We start from the raw sequence: 25729 nt of genomic DNA on the forward strand, positions 1-25729 counted from the left end.
TTTTCAGCGATGACACAAACCTACAAGATTTTCAAATCTGGAGGAGTATGCCTTTGTTCACTTGTGTGTCACTCCTCAGATATCCGAACTCTTAGCAGAATTTGAATTTTTATATTGTAGTTTGAAGCCTTTCTCTTCAAATTTCTTTGAATTCAGTGGAATTAAAGAAAGAGAAATGTACCTTGGAATGCGTAACAACAAATGGGTAGAATGCATGTCAAAAACAGACATTTATAAGGCTTCATTTATTGTGCAAGTATAGAGAAACATCAGAGCATGAATAACACTTGAGTATTGCCCTTAGTTCACTGCCCTATAGGCTTGAATCAAGGAGTTACCAGCACTGGTGCTGGTAACTCCTTGCTTGAACTACCGACAATAACGAGCTAGTGTTATGTTACATTCAAAATGAAGATTCATTTTACAGTTAGCAAACATGCATTTCATTATTTTAACCATGTGAGTACAGATTGAAACTTTGGAGACATAATTGCTTAGAGAACAGCAGATAATTGGTATTGACTTTAAACTTGACTTGTGATTTGTTTGAATAGCCAAAATATAAAAGGGAAATTTGTATGCCTACTTCAATTGTTTCGTCAGCATAATATTCATCAATAAACTTATAGAAATTGTTTTAGTCACATTTCTCTTGCATTAGAGCCTATAAGTTTTTTTTAGCAGGTTATTTAAGCCGATGCCTGCTGGAACTGAATTATCTATGTACAACACAAATGAGAATTAAAAAATTCAGTTGTCAGCGGGTTGATAAGTCATTACTTTTTGTTGTCTTATTGAAGGATCCCGGAGGTGGCAGCAAGGACAAGTTCTCGCTGACGATAGAACTAGAAGGCAGCAAAGAAACGCTACGACTACCAGCTCGTAAGGATCATGATCTCAAGTAAGTATACTATCATCTCCTTCAAGATGGATTATATCCACATGGCCTTCTTTCAGATGGTCTAATTCACAGATAATAATAATATGTCCATTTATATAGCGCAGTTACTATGTGCATATACTCAACTGCGCTTTGATACTTGGTATCATATTATTACCCCGGCTGTAGCTAAGCTGCCATATTAATAGGCGCTAAAGCGTTCGAGGAATAAATCCTACCGGGTACCCATTCACGTCACCTGGTCAAGTGCAGAACAATGTGGATAAATTTCTTGCTGAAGGAAATTATGCCATGCCTGGGATTCGAACCCATGACCCTCTGTTTCAAAGTCCGGAGACTTATCCACTGGGCCACAACGCTCCCTTACTTTATCATGGCTAAATCTACCTGGGCCCGTCTTACAAAGAGTTACGATTGAACCAATCAGGCTCAAGAAAATGGAAATCCATCAACCTCATAATTTTCTCTTCAGGAAATTTACTCAATGTCCTCTTCAGGAAATTTACTCAATGTCCTTTGACAACAAAGAGAAGCATGCTGAATTGTCAAGAAAAAACAGTGAATGTATGAACATACGTCATTTCTAGAAAATATTTTGAACAAACATGTATGTTAGATGTTGACGTTGCTAGCTTTCCATAGTTGCGATTGATCGGATCAAGAAGACGGGCCTCAGTTCTTTTATCAATTTGATGTCATTACAGTTTGGTTCAATTATCATAATTTTTTTTGATAAAAAAAATGCAATTTACAGTTCCTGTCACTATCAGCAAGATGGGGAAAGTATGGTAATCAATTTGAAGAAAAGAACACGCTCAATTTTCTGGCTGGAGTTTGACTTTAAAAGAAACCAAATTTTACAGAATTTATTTTAAAAAATATGTTTCTACGTATGAGGTGCGATAGCTCATTAGGTAGAGCGGGGGTTTCGTATTCAGGCGACCCGAGTTCGATTCCCAATTGGTGCACTAGTGCCCTTTGGTAAGGCATTTAAATCCTCATTACCAGGTCCCTCAGAGAGGACTTTAAGCTGTCAGTCTTCTGGTTGCTTGCAAGCACTCATGCTTTTTTAGCAATCAGGTAAAAACTCACTACCATTTACCCAGTGTTATAATATGAATGATAATACATTTCATTTACAAAGAATCTTTCCATGTGCATTGAACAAAGTAAGATATAGGAAATCACAAATAGTGGATATATGATACCCCTTTCATAAACCTAATAAAACACAATTATGCGGCTAATAGCAGCATAATTTGGTCGTAAAATCAGAGGAGGACAAGAGTTATCCGCATTATTCTGATGCTGCTATTATCCGCATAATAGCGGCATCGGGACAAGATTTTGAGTTTATGAACGTATTTCCAAATAATGCGGATAATTGCCATGGTGCGGTCACAAGGTCACCCTTTTCCAACACAACCGCATTGGAGGGGGCGTGTCCAGTTGTCATGACGATTATCCGCCTTTTTCAGGACGGGCGCTCGTAAAAATAATTTATGGAGTTTGTGAACGCAATTTTTATTGAATTATCCGCATTACTCTTAGGCGGCTAATTGGAGGATATGTTTTATTGGGTTTATGAAAGGGGTATTACACTATGATTATAACTACTAAAGATGACATAGACATAAAGACCATTAATCAATCACTTTAATACCTCGGTCACATTTGCTCTACGGCCGTTTTTACATTTTTGTACCAGCTACATATAGGTGGTTTGTATAAAAATGAATAAAACGGCAGTTTTTGACTCGCCGTACGACTGCCGTAGAGCAATTGTGACCGAGGTATGACAAAGAATTTAACAGTCTTCTAACTGTAAACAGGTATATATTATACCACTGTCGAGACAACACATATAGTGAATCAATCATGAATATACTAGTAAATGCACAGCTATTGCATTTTTCATTTTCAATCAAGTTGCTCATGCATGTTTAATGGGTTCCAATCAACTCTTAAATCCCTTTCCTCTCGATATTCAAGTTCAGCTATGGCAATTATTGACTTTTATTTGAATGCCTATTGCGGATTTCACCTGTCCAAGCCCGTGAGCAGATTGTTTTAAAGGACAAGTATGAATTTGAAGTGTTACTGTTGTAAGTTTTTTTTATTCTTCAGTTCGATAACATCATAATTTGTGTGTTTCATAATAAATGCGCCACCAAAATTCATTGTCATGGTGAGAGGCCTGTGGGTCGATCTCTTTTTCTGAAGACTTACAACAAGGTTCCACACCAACTTTTTTTCTTGTTGGCCCAATCGGTCCACCAAAATCATCAATTTCTTATTTGTGGTGGCCCGCAAAGCAAATTTGGTGGCCCTAAAATATAAAGAAAACATTACATTTTATCAAAACTTTGGTAGCCTGACTGGGCCACCAAGTGTGGGCTTTTACAGAATTTGGTGGCCCAACTGTCAATCTAGGTTGCCCCTGGCCACTGCTAATGTCAAGCCCTGCTTACAAGATAGCGTGGGTGTGAGTGTGATATGAAAAATTATCGATCACAGTAAGGGCAAAACTTGCATGTGTGTATTATGACACGCACATATTTTGTTTACCGGAAATCTATTTACAGTGTTCTGATGAACACTACTTTATATATTTTTTTTTAGTTTGTTTCTTTCCCTGCGTCAAATGAAAATTATTATAATAATAATATAGGGTATTTATATTGCGTACATATCCACCTTGTTAGGTGCTCAAGGCGCTCCTATATTACCCGGCTAAGCTAGGCGTTCAGAGCGCACACTGCTTTTTAAGGAATTACTTCCTACCGGTACCCATTTACCTCACAATTATTTATTGTTAATTCTGATGATTTTTATTTTCAAATTGAACATGCTTTTCTATCTATTGATAGCAAGCAACAAATACTGTAAAAAACATTTTTTTTGTTTTTTGTTCTCTTTCCACATGATGTCTACTTGTAAAGAGTAAACCTTTTATCATACTCTCAATATTGTTGGGATAATTAAAACAAAAATCAATTTTTTATTGGATTCTGACTTTCTGAGTGTGTTTGGGGGTGATGCGAGCTAGCTGCAGGAGTAGATTTTTGGGAAGATATCTTGCTTTTGGTTTCTGAATCTTCGCCTAATCGATGATTCACAAACAAACTTTTATCCATCGAACATAACAGTATTTGGGAGAGGAGGAAGGAAAGCACATGTAGATAAGTTGCATAAACCTAGCAACATATCCACACAAATAGAATAGGAGAGGAAACACATTTTGAAATGAGATACCTCCCCGAAAGGTTAATTGTGCTTTTTTGTATCGAGAATGTTGTTAGGTGGATAATTCAATTGACTTCCTCTCATCCTAACTACCGCTCGCTGTTTATATACCTTTCCAGATCTGGATCTCAGATACGCAATTGGTCATGTGACTGAAAGGATCACTTTGACTAGTTGAAAGTTAGGCTAATTTTTGTCATGGAGATTCAATATTAATATCAATTATAATGATTGTGATAATAATTCTTGCTTTTGATGAAGATTCAGGTGATGATCCTTTCGATAATGATCCTTTCAAATAATTGAAATTATATGAATATGTATATAAAACAGAATTTTTCATATTGAAACAGGAATGTTAGAGCTTTCTTCTTCTTCTTTGATTGTGTAAAACTTGGCAAATCCATATGAATATTCAGGAACAGAAAATGTAATCATTGACTAATGTGGTCTTTCAGGAATTTCAGAGTATATTGGAGCGAAAATCATCCTAACTTGTTATCTTGTAGTTTATTCCATTTATTGTGAGGGAAAAAGAAGAATTTGAAAAGGTCTGTCCTGTAATAACTCTGTAGCTTCTTTCAAAACTAAATTTATGAATACTATCAATTATTTTACACTCTAAATTACAAGGATTTAAAATAAATCCATTACGGCTATGAATAAAATTAAATAGGGATTTAAGATGAATCCATAAAGATTAAATGCTAATAAATTTGGATTTAAAAATCAATCTTTAAGATTTACATTTAAATCTTTAAGGATTGATTTTAAATCATAATATCGACTGATCACTATTCACAGCCATGATGGATTTATTTTAAATCCATGTCTTTTTAGAGTGTATGCACATATCTACCTTGAATTTCTTTTGTTTTCATGGAATTTTTATCCTTGAGTGAGAGTAATTTGTGTCATATTTGTAGCAAAATAGCTGAATTCTTTCTTTTAATTTGTTAATCTCCTTTAATCCCTTCACCTTTGAAATTAAGCTATTTTCTGAAATAACAAGTAGGGAATTCACCATCACATTCTTGGAGAGTTGCCCAGTAATTTGAGTGGAAATATTCATGAAACGTAGCCAAAACTGGGAGAATTTATAGACAAAAGTATTCCAGTTTCCTTGTTCAGTTCAGCCTTGGTAATTAACGAGCGAGGATTTATATTCCTAAACCTACCACTTTGCTTCATATTTCAATTGACTGTGACACTGACACAAGAATGAGAGTACTGCAAATTTGGCACTGAGTAGAGCAATTGTTCTAATTGTGCTTTAATGTAAGTGATTTTCCAATTATATTATCACGGCTAATTAAGGTATTGATGCCTTCATATTATAGTGCATCATTTATTTTATACTTCTGACTTATTTAGAGGTTTTGTTATAAGGCAACTTGTCAGAAGTCTTTGCTGTGTCTTTTAGCGGACATCCCATTATAAGGATGCTATGTCCCGTAGTCTGAAGTCGGTTTTAATTTCAACTCTGCTTTAAAGTTGTAGTTTAACTATGGATAGCCAATTGTGACATAAATCTCAAACAGTAGAGGTTCAATGTATCAGCCAATTTGACTCTCAAATTTTTCTTAACTGTCTTGGAAAGATGAATGTTATAATTGTCTTCACCAAGGAAGAATTCGGGAAGAGCACAGTAAAGGGTAAACATTAGAAACATGCAATGTAAACAAATTTGGGGCATTTTTTGGCTTCCCATTATTTTAGCACAAAGTTAGGCCATGGTCTAAGTTAAACCTGACTTCAGAATACATACATACCGAGGAGTTTTTACCTGACTGCTAAGAAAGCACGAATGCCTGTGAGCAAGCAACCAGGGGACCAACGGCTTAAGGTCCTCTCCGAGGGACCTGGTAATGAGGATAAATGCCTTACCAAAGGGCACTAGCGCACCACTTGGGAATCGAACCCGGGTCACCGGAATGCGAAACCCCCGCTCTACCGACTGAGCTATCGCGCCTCCCTACGGGCCTATGTGTCTATATTCATTGCAGCTTTCCTGCAGTCCCCTTTGTTTGGTCTACAGTGACAATGATGCTGCTTGTAGGATTCCCGTGGGGAAAGACACAGCTCTGAGTGTTGACCTGGGGGGTGTTTCACAAAGATTTAAGTACCAGTATGACTTAAAGTCGCACTTAAATACCGAATTGCGTACGGTATGAAAGGCTTGATCGCATTGGTCAGATCGTGTCATGAGGACGCGCACTAATGCGTATCTATCAATAAAATTGCGCGTTGCATATCATGTTCGCGTCGGTATTTAAGTGCGACTTAAGTCATACTTAAATCTTTCTGAAACACCCCCCAGGTGCCTCAGTGCACATCTGAATGTTGACTTCCACTGGATTTAAAACTAACTTCAAATTCATTTAAATACAATCTGAACTTGTATCCAAATTCATTAATTTCCAAGTATTTACCCCTCTTCTTCCGTGGCGTAACCACCTTGTGGTTTGTTGATGTTAATAGTTACTTGTTAATTACTTATCTTTGGAGCAGATATTCTGCACTAGTTACTTGTCATTTAGGCAACTTTTAATTTTTAATCACTATCCACTCATGTTTTCCCCTGAATTCTCTCCCCTTGCAGAGAGGTTTTAGAGGAGACTTTGAGTAAGAAGGGTTTGACGCTAGATGACATCGAAATCTACATCAACAATACCAGCTCCAACCCCCTTCCCAAGACCGACAAGGGCCTGAGGGTACCCACGGAACCCCTTGGGGGTCTAGAAGTCTTTATCAAACGTAAGATTGTAGTAGAAGTAGTAAAATAAAGTTAATTACGAAGGTCTATTATGGAACTTAGAGTACCCTTTTGTGGTCTAGAAGTCTTTATCAAACATAAGATTGTAGTAGAAGTAGTAAAAAGAATGGTAATAACAAGGGTCTATTATGGAACTTAAAGCACCCTTTTGTGGTCTAGAAGTCTCTATCAAAAGTAAGATTGTAGTAGAAGTAGTAAAAAGAATGTTAATAACAAGGGTCTATTATGGAACTTAAAGCACCCTTTTGTGGTCTAAAAGTCTTTATCAAACGTAAGATTGTAGTAGAAGTAGTAAAAAGAATGTTAATAAAAAGGGTCTATTATGGAACTTAAAGCACCCTTTTGTGGTCTAGAAGTCTTTATCAAAAGTAAGACTGTAGCAGAAGTAGTAAAAAGAAAGTTAATATCAAGGGTTTATTATGGAACTTATAGCACCCTTTTGTGGTCTAGAAGTCTTAATAAACTGTGAGATTGTAGGAGAAGTAGTAAAAGGTAAGTTAATATCAAGGGTTTATTATGGAACTTATAGCTCCCTTTTGTGGTCTAAAAGTCTTTATCAAATGTAAGATTTTAGTAGAAGTAGTAAAAAGAAAGTTAATAATAAGGGTCTATTATGGAACTTAGAGTACCCCTTTGTGGTCTAGAAGTCTTTATTAAACTTAAGATTGTAGTAGTAGTAGTAAAAAGAAAGTTAATATCAAGGGTTTATTATGGAACTTATAGCTCCTTTTGTGGTCTAAAAGTCTTTATCAAACATAAGATTGTAGTAGAAGTGATAAGATATGATGTAGCCTCTGAAGAAAATTGATGATATAAAGAGGAAGCAGAGTTTTTGATTTGGTTCCAATGTGTTGATAAACTTGTTATTTAACAGGAATTATACATGGTCTACCCTGAAGCCAGTCAGTTATATGCCAATCAACATCACTTCGCCATCTTTAAATGTCTGTTTGTTTCAAAATTTAATGTATATCATCAAAGCAGAGCAGGCATCACTTTGTATAAACAGAATGATTTATTGCAAGTAAATTTTGAAGGGCTATCTTATGTTATCTTAAAATACAAATCTAATTTCAGTTTGATTTTTTTTTGCGGGGGAGGGGGGAGGGTCGGGGAAAGAGGGGGAATATGATTATGTTGAATGTGAAGTGAAAATATTCAGTGCTTAAATTTTTAAGTCACACTTTACTGACACATTGAATATCGCCCTCTAGATTTCCTAGTGGGATAGATGGTACCAAGTTGCTCCCATGATGCAACATTTTCCATGTTTAAGCTTACATAGCACCTGTTAGTATTTTTTTTTTCAAAAATGTTAGGAGGTGCATAATACACTTTAAAAATGAAAAATGTTGCATTATGGTCTACTTCTTGGCACTCCCTTTCCAAGTTGAACTCAAGAGGGTGCAATTCAAGGCATTGTTGTTGTGCCGCTCTGGAAATGACATTATTCTTATCTTTTTATGGTTTACTAGCTGCTAAAGAGAAGACGGGGCTGGAAACGTGTCCGGTGAGTGTTCAATTTTAATTTCACCATAAATTTGTATTTTCAGCATTAAAGCTTGAACCTGAAAATTAATAAGCTTTCTGTTTTATAAAAACCCATGGGAATCAATTTATTTCAGATGAATATCAATTTTGTAAGTCATAAAAAAAACATTATAGAGAAATAAGTGTAGTTCATATAGGATTACAACTCTTAGATATAAGGAATTCAAATTGATGTAGAAAGATATACAGACTACCTGTATTTGATTTATTTTCATCTAAATGACTGCACATATTTGTAGAAATATAATTTCCTGATAACTTTAGCACTTTTTTCCTTCTCAATTTGCCCTTGTTTCACCACTTGAAAGTGGTGCCCAGGACACTGCCCCTTCCCCCTTTTAAGTCACTGATGAACCATTAATGCTTGATGAAATGTTGTATTATCCACTTACATGGTTGCTCAGTAGTAGAGGAACTGCCTCATGAATGAAAAGACGTGGGTTCAATCCCTGTCCGAGTCATAAAATAGATTTTAAAATATGACCTTCTGCCTTTAAGCTAGGTACTCAGCATTTAGATTGGAAAAGGGTAATAATAACGTATTATAACATATATTATAACACATCAATGAGTTATTGTTTGAACTTTGAAAGGTCTTGAGGCCTATTGTTAATCCCACCACTTTCAGTTATTTACTCTATTTTGTTTGAATGTATTTTTGAATGTGTATTTTATGCTATTGTACTTGTATTTTTATCAGCTTGTGGAAAAAAATAAATCTAAATCTAAACTTCTTATCTCATGGCAGGTACCATCGACGAAGAAGAAGAAGGATCTGTCGGCTTTCCTCGGAGTCAAGGACGAAGTCAGTACAAAGGTGGGAACCCGCGATCGGCGAATGTCCGTACCCGCAATAGTCTCGGTAGGGTAAAATTTCCTTTGGCCCTTTACTCCCCCCCCCCCCCCGGCCTCCTCATGCTTCATGCCTCATCCTCCTCCTCATCATCCTCCTCCTCCTCCTCTTCCTGCTGCAAGTTGCTGGCCTGGTTCTTGTTTGGCATGTCGGCTTGATTATCAGCAAGAAAGAAAAAGAGCAAGTTTGCCTGGCGTTTGGATGGGAATGACTTCACGACACACACACACACACTTTCAGTTTGTCATGCGACTCATTTACATTTCACTCGCTGTGGTGTTTGTCCGGAAAATCTGTCCAAAGATCAGAATTAAGCCTTCACTCTTCTGCATAATTAAACTGTTCATTGGCTATTTCTTTTATTGGAATTCTGTGTGCATCTGAGAACTGTGCGTGCCTTCACACAAAATGAATCTTCATATCATTGTTCTTTGTTACAAAAGGAACAACTTGTACAGAAAAGACAAACAGTTTGTTGGTAAAATAAGTAAAAGACAAAAAACAAAACAAAATATATTGTTTTACATTTTATTTTTGCAGTCTGGTGAAGATCAAAGTTTGTTGCAAAATGTCACTTCCTGCAAACGACAGGATGAATTTCGTTTCATTTTTTAACATGATCAGGAACAAAACTATTCCATAACCTACGCAATGAAATGTAATTGGGTCTTTATATAGTAAGGATATGTCACTTGCTGAGCGCTATAAGGCTGTTAAGTCAGTGGTAAGTAATTAACACCTTATGACTCTCTCAGCGATGGATATCTTTATTTTTACTGCACTGCACTTTTTAGCATGCCTATTTTATTGATTATTTTCTTTTTATTGTTTTCTTATTCATAATTTAGGTTTTCTAATTCATTTTTGTTTGTTCTTTATTATTATTTTATTGACTAGTTTTACTATAAAGTTGCATCGTAGAAAATTGCACCTTTTCACCATTAAAGGCATGACGGGACAATGGAGATCATTTTGTTTGAAATGGAAATGGAATTATGGTTTACCTTTTTTTTCTAAAAAAAACCCTCAAATCTCTATCCCTTCCAACTTGACACTCATTTCAATAGTGGGATGAAAAAAAAACTCTCTGAGTTACTCCCCGCATAGTATTCATCTCATGAAACTAAACTTTCAATATTTTCCACGAGAATGCCGCTTTATACCATACGCTCGGCTTTCGAGGGTCAAAGGTGATATCCCCCAAATACACACACTCATGCGATAGTGTGTAAGTCGCTCCACGATAGAGTGATAGCAGCAGCGTTTTCCATGTAAGATGTAAACAAACATCTTCCGATGCATTGTCGGCGATTTGGATCGAACGACTGCGACAAGGTGTTATGTTTACTTTCCATTTCTTTGTAAACTTGCAATAGTAGGTAAGTGGGATCATGGGTAAGTTGTAGGAATCGGGGGCATGAGGTCATAATACTCATTTGTGGGAATGAGATGGATTAATAACATGCATGATACCGACTGGTGATCACGGTTCACTTTCAAATGAAACATGAAAAGTGAGGAATTATAGCCGTGAGATCAATGTCGTTTGATATGTACTGAAAACTATTGTGAGAGTTAACACGCATGAATTTACCTCCTATCTAAACTTGTACAACTGTGTAAAACTTAAACCTGACACAAGATATTCTATAGAAGATTTGATAAAGATACACTATCCTCAACATAACAAACATTATTATTACTCCATGATACACAAGTGAAATCTAATCTTCTCTTTCCTGTTTGAAATCACAATATTACTTCAGAAAATATTTCAATGAATACCATGCTTAAAACTTATTCTTGTTCCCAGCCCAGTATAGTACCGAGTACATGTGCAGTTGTACGTGTATGATATTGTTACCCTATTGTAAGCCCTATTTTGTCTTATAAAAATGTTTCCTTCTTCACTGTAACCATAACGTGACCATGATAATTGAATTGTGGTTTAGTACAACTTTGAAGATTTGTATTTGTTCTATTTACTGTTTTTGTCACTTGGATGTGCTACCCACAAATTTGGTTTTGTGTTTCTCGCAAAATTACACGTACTGTAATTTTCCCCTCAGTCACTTTATAAGCAAAAATATAGTTCTCGTAAATATCTGTAATTATTTGAATTATATTTCATTGATTAATTTCCTCGTGAAAGTGATCTTACTTAAAAAGACAAAAGTGAAACATGAATCCCCCCCCCAAAAAAAAGACTTGGATGTATGGCAAACAAATTGGGCTCGTCTTTAATTTCTAATTGCATCACCTAATAGTTGAAAATGCACTCGAATACCAATATCTTAGTTTCATGCAATAATATTTTCTTCTGCAAGTACATGTAAATGAGGTTATTAAAAATATTTTCAGAATTGATCAAAGTTATTTCTCTAAAAGGAAAAAACAAATAAAAGAACAACAATACACATCCCTTATGCCACCTCGTAGCATTGTACATTTCATAAATATGGAACACATTTTTTATGTTAATGTAAAAAAAAATGTATTACATGTATTTTCTTCCCATTTGCCACAGTTGGAATAATTAAAATTGATAAAGAAAATTGTGCAGATTTTTAATCGATTTGGGGGTTGGGGTAGGAGGGAGAATTATAACAAAGAGGGGGGAAAGGGATGGTTTAGAGGAGTTAGAGAAGGAGAAGGGCAAGGATTCAATTGAATTTATGTCTTTATGTGATCGCTATATGCCTCTTCCCCCCCCCCAAGAAAAAAGTGAATAAATAGAAAAATAAAAGTAAAAATATGAGGACTTGGGAAATGATAACGCCAATAAACATGAAAGTCATCCCCATAATCTTTGACACCATTGTTTAGATTTAAATCTACCAGACTCGGGTATTGAATTTATCAATAGAATAATATGTGGCTAGACCGTACATCATCTGTTGCTAGGCAACATGACTCAACATCATTAGATCAATGCTTTATGTTCGCGATGACACATTTCTGCGTCACGTTTGAAACGTTGCTGTCAGTCTTCCATTTGTCTTGCTCGGTTGGACCTCATTGTGTATTTTGCTTCTGTAGATATGCTTTTTTTTTTTATTTGCCAGACTATGTTGGTTAAGTCACAATTATGTGTTTTTGCACCATTTAAGTCCACACTGTTGCTTTATGATGTTTGCATGTAATGTAGGTTCAAAGCCGCGTTGCAACCCAATATTTTTGCTTTGATGGTGTAGTAATAGTCTCTTATGTTGCTGTAGTTTCACTTTTTTTGACATAAATATGTGTTACTATGACCATTTTTGTTTGCTTGTTTCAGTCATAAGTCGATTTTTCAAAAAGATTTTTTTTTTAAACGTTTTCTCAGTTCAATGATAGTATTCTAAGAATTCTATATAGGTTTGAAAATTAAGATCAGCAATTTTTACTTTTTCTTGCAAAATAAGTGACACCTGCAGATTCAATGGAAGTAAAACTATGTCTTTGTTTTCTGAAGATTTACAGTGTGGAGTCATCATTTGACATTTTAAATGTGGATAGCAAAATATCTGTCATTTTTCAAAAAAAAATTATATAAATTCAAATTTGATTTTATAATTTTAAAATTATTGAGATTTACCAAATGAAGTAGCATATGGCATATGCAACTTTTTTTAAACTGTTCTGCATGAAATTAGAATTTATAATTTGCAATGTAGAAAATCAAAGCTCCTTTTTTTCTATGTCCTTTGCAATTGAGCACCCGCTAAATATTTCCCTTTTTATGTCGAAATTCAATTGATTTTCATGTCTGTAATTTCATTTGTTTATGTGTAATTTCAGATTACATGAGATGATGAAAGAACATCAGTTAGGTTTTTAATTCTGTATTTCTTGTGTTTGATTTTTTCCTCAATGTGATTCCCCTTTTGTAATTGTTTTATCTCTACAAGAATTTTATAGACATGCTCCAAATTTCTTAGTAATTGTCTTGGTAAATTACTTTATGTATGTAGGGTTGTATGAATTACCCGTAAATTACTAGTGAATTTATCAAACAAAATATTCATCACCCTTAATTATGAGAAAAATGGTTTGCTGTTTTTTCCCCCCATTTTTGTTTCCTGTATTAAACTTGTATCGTTTTGATCTGTATGTTAATTTCTTGTTCCCAATTTTCATATTATATTCCCAGTAAATTGATAAGCATAGTTGGAGACATATCCACTGATGCAATATTCACACAGAGATCATCCCTCAGAAATGTGTTGTTCCCCTTTTCTGAATGGATTCTTCCTTGTTCCTCCCTTACACGTTTGTGATCATATGTATCAGTCCATTTTATTTATAGGGGTGCTCTGAATTTCAAAATATATACATAAGTCCTCGCATCAACATAGTCCATATGATTTGGAAATAGAGACACATAGACAGAGGATCGCACAGCGTTTTAAACTGATTTAGTCCCACCACATTCATTTTGTTTCATCACAAGATTTGTAGACAAAATATCACTTTAACACCTATTTGTTTAAACTCTGTTTGAATAGAAATCTGATCTAGAATTAGGGGTCACATTATGATAGGCCTGTTTAGAAAGTTACATATTCAAGTTCATTTATGTCATATCACTGAAATCAACACTAAAAACACATTTCATCATTCTCTTAATTGATTTTTGATAAATTATAAATCCATTGCAATAGAGTTTTACCAGTTTTGCACTTACTGTACTTTGTTGTTCACATGATATAGATGTAAAAAGAGTGTAAAATTGATCACACACACACACACACACCAAAATTAGACTGTAGAGGGCGGCATTTGTATATACACCACATAGGTTCAAATAACATGTACGCTCGGGGAAAGTTGTTCTGAACAAGCAAGGTAGGGGAGAGTAGGGTAAACAAGGCCCCCTTTTTTCATAATTCCAATCATATATTTTTAACGCATAGCAGATAAAACATGATTGGATGTTTAATACTAGATCTACGGTAGACCTAGATTATCCAATAGAAATATGAGAACTACAGTGTAATCAATCTCATTTGCATATTAGGATTAAACATTATTGTCAGGCAGCCTAATTTGCCCCATCGAAATGGGGCAAATGAGGCCCTTTGATTACAATCATCTGGTGTCGCTATATTCTAAGTAAAAATAGTGCAGTTTGTTTCATACAATCTTTGAGCATTTAACAAACACTCTCCCCTACAGGGTCACATAAATATGAAAATTTTTAAATGTAACAAATAGATGCCAAAACAAATGTTTTAATATCAATTTTAAACCTATAACAAGATAGCGAAATGTGAGACGTTGGAGTAGGTCATGAGATGTATATAGGGAAGTAAGGAAATGATCATGAAAGATCGGTTTAACCGCAATTAGGCGTATTCATACCCAAGGGAACGTATCCAGGTCTTGCATGAATTTGATAATGTTTAGCTGAATATTAGCCATTTGCTAACATTTGTATGTAGTTCAGTTTGGTGAGGGGGGGGGGGGGGTTGAGATGGAGGGAGGGGGTATGGAGTTACATAGGGAGGAGGGGGTGGTAGTAACTTGAGTCTTCACATTTTTCAGGATTCATCACAAAACATCACATCTAGTAGGAGATGGTACCTTCTAAAAGATTCCACTTTAACATTTCAAAATATCAACTTTACCATCAGGGCAATTCCATAAAATATGTACCTCCATCCGACCCCTTATACGTGGGACCTTAATGAAATTTTCTGTCTCTGACTTCTTTGATTGACAGTCTGTAATGTTCTTAAAGGACCATGGCTTGATCAGTTTATAAAGAGAAGTACTTGAGAAAAATGGGGGTCTGACGTAAAAAAATGTTGATCATTTTATGGAATTGCCCATCAACAGTTTGTTAGTAGTGCAGTAGTTCCTTCATTGATACATTTCTCCTTGGCTATTTGATAAATATCTTACATTTTTGTGGAGGGTTTGCAATTGAATTAACCTGCACAAGTGTAGGGATGTGTAATCAATCTGTCAACTTTTAAACATCACAGGAAAATGATTATCATACTTAGAATAATATCAAAACCAGTCAATACCAGAGATACATCTACAGTTATGTCTTCATCTATATCACATGGTACATATCACATGGTACATTTCATTGGACATACATGTAGGAGTTCCATCTGACTTCAACATCAAATCATTATTTGTTAGGAAAACAATATTTTTGTAGTAAAAAAAGGGATAATAAATGCATGCGATAAAGTGTGAAAACAGTAGGATTTGTAAAAGGCAAGAAGAATAAAAGAAGATAGTACAGTTACATATTAGAATTAATTTTTAAACTTAGATAAAAAAAATATTGAATTTCATGCACTTGAAATTTTAATCTGATATTAAATGTATTTAATGCACTAATAAAAGACTTAATAAGATATGGATATGGAAGGAAAATATTACATTTTTCAACTCAGAGATACATTGATAAACTCCATTTGCTTTATGCTCTTAAAAGTTTAATCTGATATTGACTATATTAGGAAAAGAATTGATGATATAGAGATTAATGAGGAAAAGAAATATATAGGTAAATTTAAGTAAATTTTCTTCTGATACCTTTCCTCATGCAAGCTTTCCAAGATTAATTTGTCTTTTTTTCCTTTCTGTTCCCCCTTTTAAATGATGTGTATGTATAGGCACAGATGGATCCTAAATTAATAAAACTCCAGAATGAGCTGGACCACTACCTAGTACAGGGCCTACCGGGCTTCCCTCCGCTTCTGTCCCTTCAGTACCAGAGGAACGAGAATGAAGACCCTCAAATCCTGTACATGGTAAGTTGAGTTCTTTCATTTCATTTAATATTTAGAAACAGACAACACAGACTGGTGTGTTGGCTCGGTTGGTAGAGCATCCGTCTGACAACTGGACGGTCAGGAGATGAAGCCCCGTCCACTTCAGACCGAGGAAGACGTTATAAGATGGGAGTTGCTGCTACCCTGTTTAGCATTCAACGATAGAGCATGTTTCCATGTATGTTTTTGTGCTTCTCTACACACCATGCAACACAAAAAGTGGAATAAGAAAAATCTAGTATTTCAACCTCAAGCACAAGCTTGTTATAGCTCAGGGGTAGATCCAGGATTTTCCAAAAGGGGGCATTATGGTGATTATAATGGGGGAAAATTTGACAAGCAAAAAAATTTAATTCAGTAAAGACTGCATGTTATTATCATTGCATTTTTTACCGATTGTCCACTTTTTGTTCTTGATTTGTAGTAAATGTTTCCCCCTCCCTGTCATCCACCCAGCGCAGACTAAAACTATGTGATGGTTTTTTATTTATTAGGAGAGTTCGTGGAAAGACTTGATTGATATCGACATCAGGAATTCAATGAGCAAGAAAGCCAAAGAGCTCCAAGAGGGTATCTGGGAACTCCTAGCGACGGAGGCAAAATATATCAAACAGATCAGGGTTATCATAGATGTAAGTATGTTGTCATGGTGATGATAATGATGATGGTGGTTGTGGTGATGGGTGATGATGATGATGATGATGAAAATGGTGATGATGACGTTGATGATGATGATGATGATGATGACGATGATGGTGGTGGTAGTGATAATGATGATGATAGTGGTGGTTTTAATGATGGTGATGCTGACGATGATGATGATGGTGGTAATTTTGAAAAGGAGATGATGATGATAATGATGATGATGATGGTGGTGGTGGTGATGACAACAGCAGCAGTGCCGGTAATTTCAATGATGCTGATCTTAATGATGGTGATAAAGTTTTAAGGTTTTATTGGTGATGATAAGGATGTTGATTTTGCTGTTGCTAATAACTATTATCTTGATGATGGTGGTGTTGATGGTGGAGATGGTGAAGAACAATGTTAAAAATATACTTCTTAAATGTATGTATAAAATATTATCTGGTAATGAATGTGTTTGAGTAGAAACCGTTTGGAAGCTAGGCAGGATTTGTGTTTATAGTGATGTTTCATGGAGGACATGATGCTATCCATTTTACAACTCTGTAACCATAGCAACCATGATGATCCTTGATTGTCTTTGATCATGGAGATAAAAAAGTGGACAAGTTTACATCTATGTAGGATATTTGATTTATGATAGGTTTCATGCTACTGTCATATTACTAATGATAATAAAGCATCGTCTAATTGTTAATTGTCTTTTGAGGAAATGTCTTAAATATTCCTTTTTTGTTATTATTAATTCATGAAGTACAATTTGTTATCTTGTTCCTTTATTTGTCTTTACAGTTATACATGTGCTGTCTACTGAATCTCCAAACAGAGGCAATATTAAATGAGGTAGGTCAACATTATTCACATTGGAATGATTCTGCTGTGTTATGTTTAGAAAAAACTTTTACAACCTTAGAAAAACATTATTACTTATCAATTTCTACAAGAATTTGATCAATTCCTAGATTTTCCTGCCAGCAAGAAGTCTGAAGATTCCTGTTTCTGATCAGAAATATTGTTCTTAAATGTTAATCTAAATAAGACTTTCAAGAGGAGATAAAGTTGTTTGTCATCTCTTGCTGGTTAAAAAATATGTATATTACAGTGGCTTTTTTAACAGTTTTATTTAACTGAATAAAGAATCGGTCAATTATCATAATGTCTTATGATATTTATTCATTTTTTTATGTAGTTTTGTGATAATGAGGTGATTTTTTTGGTATAAATTTGATCGCATTATAACTTTGATTTTATTCTTCTTACAGATTGAGACAGAGAAAATCTTCAGCAATATCACGGTGCTAGAGCTGGCTCACACAAAGTTCTGGAAAGAGAATCTTCTGAAGATTGTTGAGAAAGCAAGGAACAGCGGTAAACCGATGGATCCCCTTGACATCGCTACAGCTTTTGAAGATGTAAGAATTAGAATGAAGTCAAGAAAACAACTCATTGTGGAATAGTATGAATAATTAGGATAAATGCAGATGTAAAAATAAAATCAGACATAAATAGTTATCTATTGTATGATTTGGTCAACAAATTTTGTTGGGGGAGGGGGGGATGGCTCTATTGGGTCTTGTATTAACAAGATGTATAGGGACTATTGAAGAAGTATTCTAGTGTTATTCCTTCAGTTTCACAAAATCATTCACCAAATGTTCAGAAACTGTTCAAACATGAAAGAAAAAGTAAACACCTTATCTTCTATTTCATTTTTTAAATGTTTTCCACTCTGTCCGGGGGCTAACATGTGAATGTCATTTTTATTTTCACCGATTGTGGGTATGACTATGTTACTGTTTTCATTTGACAAGAAGAAGCTTATGCAAGGGATATGCTATTTAAAATAAATCAGGTCCCAGTACGAAAGCAGGTCTAAAGGAGAAAAAAACTGTAATGTGCAAAAATGATTCTAATGATTTACACCATGCTGGTAACTGGTATAGCTCATTTTCATTGTTTCTTTTATTCAGTTCACCGATCAGTTCACAGCGTACTTCAAGTTCTGTGCTGAGGAGGACAGTTGTGTGCATTATGTCAGGGAAAAGAGACAGGAGAACAATATACTCAGGGCGTTCTTTGAGGTAGGAAGTCAATGATCAGTCATTAGGAAGTGCTATTGACTGGGTGATGGTAAAAAATATTGACTGTTTGAAGTGTAGTTGAGTTGTTGGGGTCATGGGGGTTCCATGATCTGGTATAACCCCATCAAGGTACTTGTATCGTTGGGTTGTTCCAGGCTGTGTGGTGCTCAAGAGCCAACACAAAGATGATGGTGGTGGTTGTGTGCTTGATGATGGTGATGATGATGAGATGATGATGATGACGGTGGTGGTGATGATGATGATGGAGGTAGAAGTGGAGGCGATGGGGGTGGCGCTGGTGGTGGTTATGATGATGGTGATGATGATGATAATGGTGGTGATGACAATGACAACGACGATAACAATGATGATTATTATGATGATGATGTTGTGTATGATAATGTTTGTTAACAGTTAAAAAAAGATCAAATTCATAGTGTAACACATTGCCCCAGAACATCCAAGGTGCACAACCGAAAGCCACTAAACATATCTTCATCCATCCTCTCTTGTTATCTCTCTATCAGTGGTGTGAGGGGCACAACATCACAAGGCAGATGAGGCTACGGGGTCTAGGGGATCTCCTGATCTACCCCATGCAGAGAGTCACCAAGTATCACCTGATGATAGATAGGGTCCAGAAGAACTGTGAGGATGAGGTAGCAAAGGCCGCCCTCAAGAAAACGGTGAGTTACAACCCTGTATAAAGACCTCCTAATGGAGATAAGACATTAGTACCGTCTGCACCAGCCTGAGTTTTCAGGTAAGCTCTTCTTGCACTGGTGGAGATGAGGTTTCTTGAATCTTGAGATTAATCGCGAAGAGGACCGATCGGGCTAAAATCTCGAGATTGAGCAAACTTGGGCTGGTGCAGTACTACCTACAGAGAAGCAATGTATAAAAACATCTTCCAAATAAAACTTGAATACACCTTTCTTAGGTGATTCCATGATGTGTTATTACAAGGGATGTGGATTAATCATCTTCCCCTTGCTGATTTGGTTTATATAGTTTGATAACATTGTGCAATCTCGGTGAAACTTCCAAGCATGGTCCTAAAAAAAATTGTCACAAAGAAACTCTGGTATCTTTTTTTTTTTCAACTTTACAACTTGAAATTTTTCTGGAGAAGAAGAATTACTCTGTCAGATAATATGATTGTCTAAATTTTGCTTTTTGAAGACAGAAATTCCTATTTTGGCTATTTACAGAGAACCTTCCCTGATGACTTATAGTTGGTTTTTGGGATGGCTTGTCACATATTACCAAGACTGTGGATTTCTATTTCTGTTTCTGTTTACAGTAACTCCCATAGGAACTCGGCAGAGCAGCATTTTTCTGGTAAACGGCAAGCTCGTATATCATCAATTACCTATAGGAAACACTTTACGTCTAGGTTAATCAGTCATTAGTGGCTGACCTTATAGATGACAGATATTACTCTTGGGTCTTTGTATCAAAGTGGAGACAATGGCAGAGTGGGGATTCGAACTCACAACCTTGCAATTGTGAGTCCAATGCTCTAACCACTAGACCACACGACCCGTGTTTAATGGTCTCTCTTTGTTGATTTTTGTTTTATTTAGTTTGATAACATCGTCGATTTTGTGACCCACATCAACCACGAGATCAAGAAAGAGCAGGAGCGGAAAAAGATGGAAAAGGTAGCGGGAATTCTGGACGGCTACGAAGTCTCCAACGCCCCGACGGGTTGCGATGAACTGAGCAGGGTGAGTGGAGGAATGTTTCTGGCATCTTTGGCCTGTATTCGTAGGTTAATTAAACAGAGGGCCATTGTTTTCAAATTTCAGACATCGCATATTTTCCTCCAGCAAAAAATTTATCCAAAGTGTGCTACTTTTATCCCTAGTGAGGTGAATGGATACCAGTGTATAAGTGCAATTCTATGAGCACAAATTGATTCTGATACCAATATTGTGTGCATGTTTTGTATCTTTACATTACATTTGATAAACAGACCTTGTTTCAAGGAATAAAACCTCAGCCTGATAAATTTTAGGAAAAGTCCTTGGTGTGTATACAGTTGTGCTCAAAAGTTAGTGAACCCCACCAGAAAATGAACACCTTCATGCCGAGTGTTGAATGTAGACAACAGCTGTACAATGTTCGGCGAGCCAAGAGAAACAAATTTTTATTGAAAGTAATATTTTATCACCTGACTTCACAATTAAATATCTAAAAACATGGCACAACTTGCCAAACACTTTCAATATGTTCATTTTCTGATGGGATTCACTAACTTTTGAGTACCACAGACTGTATACACTTTGGATATTAAGGACATTTTAAAAATGTAGTTACATAAAATTATAAAATTTCGTAGTGCAGTATTTATCATTTTAAAAAACAGAAAGGGCAATCAAATGGGGTGACAGTATAAGTTGCATACTTTCTATTGACTTTGCAGAGGGTTTAGGTTTATTCCTATACTTCTTATTCCTTTCATTTCATTCTCCGCTTCAGTTAGTGGAGGCCCATTCGATGTTTGATGTGCGGAAACCTATGCCTTACGCAAGCCAGATTCATCCAAGATGGCTTCTTTTACAAGGTTCCCTCAAGCTTCAAGAAAAGTCAGGCAGAGTAAGAAAATTATTTGTTTTAATGCAATCCATTTTTTCCAAGAAAATCCCTATTATTATGAATTTAGTGGCCTAGTGAGCCAACATTTTTTAGGGGGGCCAGATATGGCGAATCGGGCAAAATTTGTTTAAAAAGTTGTGAGTGAGCGAGCAAAATGTTTGACATTTTTTATTACAAAATCCAATTTTGTGATAGATTTTGACTTAATGTTCAGAATATAATATATTTCACCCTTCTCTCTTTCCATTTCTCTTATTTTCTCTTGGTCGTGGATGTATTTTTTTTGTGGGGGGGGGTGGGGAAGGGGGACAAGCACCCCCAATCCCCCCCCCCCCATCTGTAAGTCACTGAATGAATTCTTAAATGCCTTTCTCCATCTTCTATTCCATTCAGTCAACACTTTATGCATTCCTCTTCACCGATGCCTTAGTGCTCGCGAAGCAAAGCGGTAAGACAGGAGAGAAATACAGGGTCGTCAGGTCACCGATGAGGGTCGACCAGCTCGAGGTCATTGAACTCAAAGATGGAAGTAAGTCTCGGTCCCATCTTACAACCAGTCATGGTGATCCAATATACCCAACTATGGAAATCTATCAATGTCTTTTAAATCTCTCTTAAAATTTGTTTAACTTTAATTTATATGAGTCACCCTCTGGGCATCGGCTTCAGAAACAAGAGAACATTCTTTGAAAATTCTTGATCTATTAAAAAAAGGGTGTATACTTTATTTTTCTGCAATCAGAGTAACATTTTTTTCCACAAATTGTAGCTAGGTTTTTAGCATCTGATTATGAGGGAGCCATATATTTCTCATCTGTGTCACAGTATCTTTTGATTTGGGGAAAATCAGCCTTACTGAGCATGAATAAGAAAGAGAGTGTTCCATTAAGGGAGAGAAGATTCCACATCATATTCTAGGTTGTGAAATCTAAATCTTCCTATTGATAAATGAAGTGAAAACCATGACATTGTTTTCTTAGTTATGTTCATAAAATAAACTTGAATTAAAATTGAAAATACTTTTTACATACTCTGTGTATTTTCGTAATCTACTGTATTGTATTTATGTTACGACGTTGTGAACATTCCATGGATAGATGAATAAATAACATATAAATATATTATTTTTCCTTTCAGCTGGTTTTGCCGTCTTGTGTGTGGATGACTACAACTGTGCAATGACTGGCTTTGTGGCATGGCCAGAAAAGGAGAAGACGGTAGCCATATGGATGGAAAAGATTAGCCAGGCAAAGGTAACATTCTTGCCAAAGTCATTCAATGTTCAAAACAAACTGACCAAAAATCTTCTTTTGAGTCCATAATATTTTGCCGTATCTCTTCCTACATTATTGCCACCATGCTGTTTCCTTTCTGAATCTGTAGTTATAGTTCATTTTTCACACCACTTTCTATTTGTTGATTATCTCTCATGTACATGTATGAAGGGAATGACTCTTGAAAGGTCTTTAGGCTGATTTCCAATCCCACCTCTCTCTCTCTCTCTCTGTTGTCATTGATGTATTTTATTCTGTTGCACTCTTGACTGTATTTTTTCTTTGATTTGAATGTTTTTAAAACTACTGTGTACTGCTGTATTTATCATTAGATTGTAAATATAAACTTGAATTGAATCGCTTAAAATAAACCTGAATTGTTCTTTTTCATTGATTGTTCTGTTCCAGGATCTCTACAACAAGTGCTGCAGTATAGACGACGACGTCGAGTACTTCGATGAAATCCAGACAGACGATCCTCAGACGCCCATCGTGGCATTGATGGAGGACCATCATCTGCATCCTCAGAGTGGGTTTAGTTACAGTAGCTCACCGATGACCAGCCCGCATCAGTCTCCGCAGATGGAACGCTCCAATCGCTGGAGTTCCAACAGTCCCTCCAGTCATGGTTCCAGTAGCAGCCTTCAGAGAATGGCAGAGGAGGAAGAGTTCGCTGTCCATAACGGTGACAAGAAACCGATCATGAACGGCACCGGTGTCCAGGAAAACAATAGCAATAATCAGAGCATCGGGCAACCGGATGCCGTTCCCCCGAAAGTGGCACCTAAGACGTTGCCCAGACCCAACCTCAAACCCCCACTGACTAAACACACCGCTTACCGGGAAACGGACTTCCCAAGTGACAGTTCACTCTTAAGTAGTATCGTGCCTGAGATACACTCGGAAGAAAACAAATCCGGTTTGATCACGGTGATGCGCCGTCTGTCCACAGGGTCCCCGCCCGAGGAACTGCCGCCAAAGTCGCCTATGATGTCGCCAAAGGGGCGTATCATATCTTTCGAGAGCTCCGATGAGGACGACGAAGGAGAGAGACCGGGGCAGACGACGGATATCTACTTTCAGCCTCCTAAAAGCAAAAAGGACGCATCGCCTAAACGGCAAAAAGGAACAGTTATATCGGCAACGCCTGCCGTGAACAAGCACCACAGACCCAGTATGCCGAACATCCACGTCTTGGAGAAAAAGGAAAATAAGTCAAATGGAGAAGGCACGCTGAAAAAGAAAAAGCCTTGGGGAAAGCTGCAGTCGAGTAAAATCAAAGTAACTTCCGTTTGATTTTTAATATTTTATCGTAAATTTCTATATTAAGAGTTTTAATGCCTCTCACTTGTATAAAGAAGTATTTCCTGGACACATTTTTTCCTAAATCATAGTGAAATTTCCAGTTTTTCTCATTTTTATTATATAAATATGAATTTGAATTCACAGGAAGGAAGTTTACATTAACTCTAATACTTCAAATCGCCAAACTTATGAATCCACAACCTTTAAAAAAATCAAACCAAGAATGTTTTTTCTTATATGACAATGGACTCCAGAGAATTTTCTTTAAGGGATCCCTCTGTTAGAAACGACTAATTGCAAAGACAAAGATTACAAATTTTAAAGATAAATTATTTAAATTGATAGCACCCTCACTACCCTTTTGTTCTAGAATGGTAGGGCAGAACATTCATTAAATTGATAAGAATATCAGTTTTATGAAATGGACATTATTTTTCCAAACATTGAGAATTTGTACAAATTAGTTACAATGTACTTTGAATACAAAGAATGATAAATTGCTGCAAAGGATTTCATCTGCTTCTCTTTTATAAGACGCATTTGTGACCTCCCACCCCAAACCAACAATAAGTCGACTAAAATGAATATTGAGATTTTTATTGAGCTTGAAAATACATTTCCTAAGCTTTAAAGTGATATATAATGTGTTAAAATTGACCAACAATAACCATTACAAGTACTTGATTGAATGCAGAGGAAATTCAGCAAGAGCTTAAAAAAGGGAAAAAACAAGGTTTGAAGTTTGGAGTTCACTCAAGCATGAGATGTGCATACTGTGTAATCTCAGTGAAACTTCCAAGCAGTCCGAAAAAGTAGTGTCCAAGAAACTCTTGTATCTTTTCTTTTATTCAACTTCATGACTTCAAATTTTTACAGTATGAAGAAGAAGAATTGTTCTTACAGGGGTGGTAGGTCACATTTGCTGGAAAATTCCATCAAACCATGCACTTTCTTAAGTTTATCATTAACTGATAAGCTGTCACAGCGACTCTTTATAACATCAATTATTATTATTTTTTTTTTAATCACGATCATTCCATATTTGACATCACCAGGGTGGACTAAATATTAAAAGAACTAGATTTCTAAGTCGATTTTTACTTGAATCCCTTTTGCTGAAAACATTTATGAACCTGAATAATATCTGAATTCGTTGTCAATAGTTGCATCAACTTTGATAGAGATTTATGACAAAAATACTACCTCTCTCATAATCATAATCGTAGTATGTTGACCTTTGTTGATTTAAAATGTAGATTTTTAAAGTTACCTGTCCATTTTCATTATAATTTTTGACTTACTGCCAAAATGTCCATTTAAAATGTTTGCTTAAAATATCTTTAAGATGTAACCCAAGTTTACATCAAATTTAAACAAAGTAATAGTAATAAGCACAGGATTTATAATTTTCCCACCTATCTAATAAACTAATATGAGATGCAGGGGGGAGAAAATCATATGAAAGAGGAATTAGAATATGATTTGATTGCCAATTTAGGATTTATGATTCATAAGCACTAGAGAAAGTAATATTTTGTTGCAGTTTGAATGTTACGAAAACAAAGATGGAATTTTGGAATTCAAATTATGCGTGGTAGTCTCCATCTCAGAAATTAAAAAAGGAATAATTTTGGCATGATTTGTATGTGGTATGATATATAAAAGCAAAGATCAAATTTTAGGACTTATTGTAAATGCATTTTTGGCAGAAACTAGGATA

The 25729-nt window shown here is 35.8% G+C and overlaps 1 protein-coding gene across 8 annotated transcripts in view; it reads left to right on the forward strand.

Moving 5' to 3' along the window:
* The window catches only part of LOC129275767 (pleckstrin homology domain-containing family G member 5-like), a 39100-nt gene that overhangs the window by 8848 nt on the left and 4523 nt on the right, over positions 1-25729 (forward strand). For 3 of the 8 annotated variants that reach the window (XM_064109841.1, XM_064109839.1, XM_064109840.1), the window contains exons 2-16: positions 801-901; positions 6750-6904; positions 8399-8433; positions 9223-9291; positions 15945-16082; positions 16598-16735; positions 17541-17591; positions 18011-18160; positions 18719-18829; positions 19357-19515; positions 20416-20559; positions 21314-21430; positions 21824-21959; positions 22568-22683; positions 23113-23985. In XM_064109841.1, the coding sequence (XP_063965911.1) occupies positions 15951-16082; positions 16598-16735; positions 17541-17591; positions 18011-18160; positions 18719-18829; positions 19357-19515; positions 20416-20559; positions 21314-21430; positions 21824-21959; positions 22568-22683; positions 23113-23985 (2127 nt within the window). In that variant the 5' untranslated portion in view covers positions 801-901; positions 6750-6904; positions 8399-8433; positions 9223-9291; positions 15945-15950. Of the gene's footprint in view, positions 1-43; positions 460-800; positions 902-6749; positions 6905-8398; positions 8434-9222; positions 9337-15944; positions 16083-16597; positions 16736-17540; positions 17592-18010; positions 18161-18718; positions 18830-19356; positions 19516-20415; positions 20560-21313; positions 21431-21823; positions 21960-22567; positions 22684-23112; positions 23986-25729 lie in introns of those variants that run through there. The other 5 variants (XM_064109838.1, XM_064109837.1, XM_064109836.1 and 2 more) reach the window with 3 other exon arrangements.

This window comes from Lytechinus pictus, chromosome 14 (assembly GCF_037042905.1).
Source record: "Lytechinus pictus isolate F3 Inbred chromosome 14, Lp3.0, whole genome shotgun sequence".
Taxonomy (NCBI): domain Eukaryota; kingdom Metazoa; phylum Echinodermata; class Echinoidea; order Temnopleuroida; family Toxopneustidae; genus Lytechinus; species Lytechinus pictus.